The sequence below is a fragment of the Papaver somniferum genome, chromosome 4 (assembly GCF_003573695.1).
Source record: "Papaver somniferum cultivar HN1 chromosome 4, ASM357369v1, whole genome shotgun sequence".
Lineage (NCBI taxonomy): Eukaryota > Viridiplantae > Streptophyta > Magnoliopsida > Ranunculales > Papaveraceae > Papaver > Papaver somniferum.
The window spans coordinates 67,457,978-67,460,935 of NC_039361.1; the positions used below are offsets into that span (position 1 = coordinate 67,457,978).

Genomic DNA, 2,958 nt, shown 5'->3' on the forward strand with positions numbered 1-2,958 from the left:
CAATAGATGGGATAATAAATAAGCATGCCTCAAAAAAATTGAGTATGAGTCGGGTTTCCTTTCATTTGGTTGATTCTAGTGTTGTTGGTTTAGATTTGAGCTTTTGGGCTATTCGGGTAGGATTAGAGTGATGGCTACAGTCAGGGCTGAGCCTTTATCCATGCTGGCAATGTATTGGGTTTTCCATTGGACTCTTTTTTGGAGTATTTCAATTTTAAGTTTGCACTGCATCTGTATAGGTTGTAACTTGACTTGTGTTTGAGTTTCCTATAACACAATGCACGTTATAAAATTTATCTTTACCGATCCAAAAAAAAAAAAAAAAAAAAAAAAAAGAAGAAGAACAAGGAACATAAACCTTTTCGTGGTTCCAGTCTTCCTACTGCTTGAGGTGCAGATAAACACACCATATTCCATAGACTCCTTTGTAGATCCGCCTACTGCCTAAACATAATCAAATGCTGTTCGTCCACTCGAACAGACCCACATAATATTTGATATTTCGCATATTACACAAAGAACAGTGAAAATAGACACGAACCAACTCCATTGAAAACAAAAATCAAACTTGTGGATTCAATTCATCCAGCCATGTTGATTGACTGTTAGTGCACAATACATTATCAAACAATCATACACTAATGGGTTAGGCTTTAGCAAGATGGTCATGTACAAGTTGACTGAACTGAGGGAATCCTTGAAATCTCAACCAATAGCTTGTGTAAGGCTTGAGGCTTTGAGAAAAACGGTGAGTGATCGGCACCCTTTAGCCGGTATACTTGTTCTGGAGGATTTGCAGTTATCATGCTTTGTTGTAGAGAGAGTGGTATGGCATTGTCTTCTGTTGTTTCAATATAAAACTTCCGGACTGAGCCGTGGTTCTCGTCAGTAAGAGAGAGCTTCTCTAGAACAGGTGCAAATGGAATTGATCTTATTGAAACAGACGCCAATGCAACATCCTTGAAGAAGAGAAGCACAAACAAATGCAAAACTTGAATATCAAGAAACTTTTGACAGGCGAAAAATGCAGCAAAATGGGTGCCAAAGTTCATTAAAACTTGAAGAAATTAACATTCTGCGTGTAAGAAGGAAAGCAGTATACCTTTGTGGGACTTTGATTAAATAACAAATCTTTCAGCAATGATTTATTGAGTTCAATAGCAGTTGGAGCATGATCATTCCCATTCGCATATATAAATGTCTGAGCTTGTGGCATTAGACCATCTGGATCTGCCTGCAATAGCATAAGAACACTCTATTGAAGTGAAATTTATAAATTGTATACGACGCCAATTTTCGATTTCATATCATGCAGAAAAGAATACTTGGTACAGTCTAAATTCTTACATGGAAAGGAGATGGAAACTAGATGTCAAAAACAAACCTGTTGGGTGAACATATCAAGAGTACTTTGCCCACTCGTTAACATTGCTGCAGCAACAAAAATAGCTTTGGCAACCTTTAATGAGAACAACTCCATTACATATGAGATACACGCACCACCAAGATCATGAGCCACCAGGATCACCTGCATCAAATCCAAACTTTTCATAAACTAACATTATGTAAACATTTTAAAGCAGATGAAATCGTTGAAAGTAAAAACTAATTAGGAAAACATGAGAAAGAAATCAAACCTTTTCCTTATCATCAAGTTTCTGAATGAAATTAGTGAGTGGGTTCACATACTGAGAAAGACTTGTAACACTATCAGTCACAAATGGATTAACTCCAGCACCCGTTAAATCTATTGCATCAACCTTAAATCCAGCTTCTGTAAGAAGTGTTATAGTTTTATACCAACACCAAGCACCAAATCCACCTCCGTGAACAAGGACAAAATGTTTCGTCTCCAAATCATCAGCGTTTATTGCATCCTATATCAGTTAAAAAAAAAAATTAGATTTTTTTAGTGTCAATATTTTACTTGGAATTTAAAATAAGAAAATCAAACCAGTTGATAAGGTGGAAGCAGTGGATCAGTAGATGAACGAGCTCTGGTGCTAGAACTTCTAGGCAAAGATTGTTTTCTTGAAGAAGCTGAATGTCTTAACGAAGTAGAACGATCAAATGGAATAGAAGTTCCTCTTCCATTTTGTTGTTGTTGTTGTTGATGTTGTTTGAGTAGTATAGCTGCAGCAATTGCTTGTTCTTGAATATGCATATCTTCAATTTTCTCTCTTTTTGAAGGATTTCTTATTCTGTTCCACCTATTACTTGAACTTATTATCCCTGATTGTTGTGTTGTTGAATTTGAGAAACGTTTTGATAGTTTCTTTTTCTCTTTTTTAGGTGACAAGCAGCAACACAGGTTACCCATTTTCTCTGCATTTAGAGAGAGAGAGAGAAACAGTTTCAGAGAGCTTTAACTCTTCTTCTCCCTCCTCTGTTATTTGTAATGAGGTGTGAAGGAAGTTTAAATGACACCTCCAATTACTTCATATAAGTTACCTCAAGTTTAAGGTCAAAATCATGGATGGGGTTTGAAACAGCAACACTAGGAAGACTACTAGATTAGCATGCTTTAAATGCTCCCAGTATTTATTGTGCAATCATATTGGACTCGGAAGGTATGGACTTGGATTGTTGGAGTCAAAGATGGTCATTGACCATTATATGAGGTCTGACTCTGACAAGACTTTTAACTCCCAACTATTTGACTTTATATCATAGGAGCTAGCTAGCAGCCAAATAGTCCTGCAATCATCAAAGTTTCATTTTCTTTACCCCCTCCAAATCTTTTCTTTTTTTTACACAAATACTAATTTATATGAGATTTCACTCTGTTGTTTTCATTAGTGGGAGTGGGATTTAGACTCCGAGGATGAGCACCACGGTTCTGTATTGGGTCTACCAGCATTTGTGTTATGGGCTGAACCAAACAGCGCATGCGGTGTTCCCAGCAGACATAGGCTGCTAATCTAGCTGGTAGATTAGCATTTTCATAGGACTTAGAGC

General features: G+C 36.9%; 1 protein-coding gene across 1 annotated transcript; it reads right to left on the minus strand.

Moving 5' to 3' along the window:
• Window positions 1-451: 451 nt before the first annotated feature.
• On the minus strand, window positions 452-2,486 carry LOC113275789 (putative methylesterase 11, chloroplastic). The gene is made up of 5 exons (XM_026525354.1): window positions 1,955-2,486; window positions 1,638-1,877; window positions 1,385-1,528; window positions 1,103-1,234; window positions 452-959 (listed from the first exon to the last, which is right to left on the minus strand). The coding sequence occupies exons 1-5, from the start codon at window positions 2,318-2,320 to the stop codon at window positions 666-668; spliced, it is 1,176 nt and encodes a 391-aa protein (XP_026381139.1). The 5' UTR covers window positions 2,321-2,486; the 3' UTR covers window positions 452-665.
• Window positions 2,487-2,958: the final 472 nt, after the last annotated feature.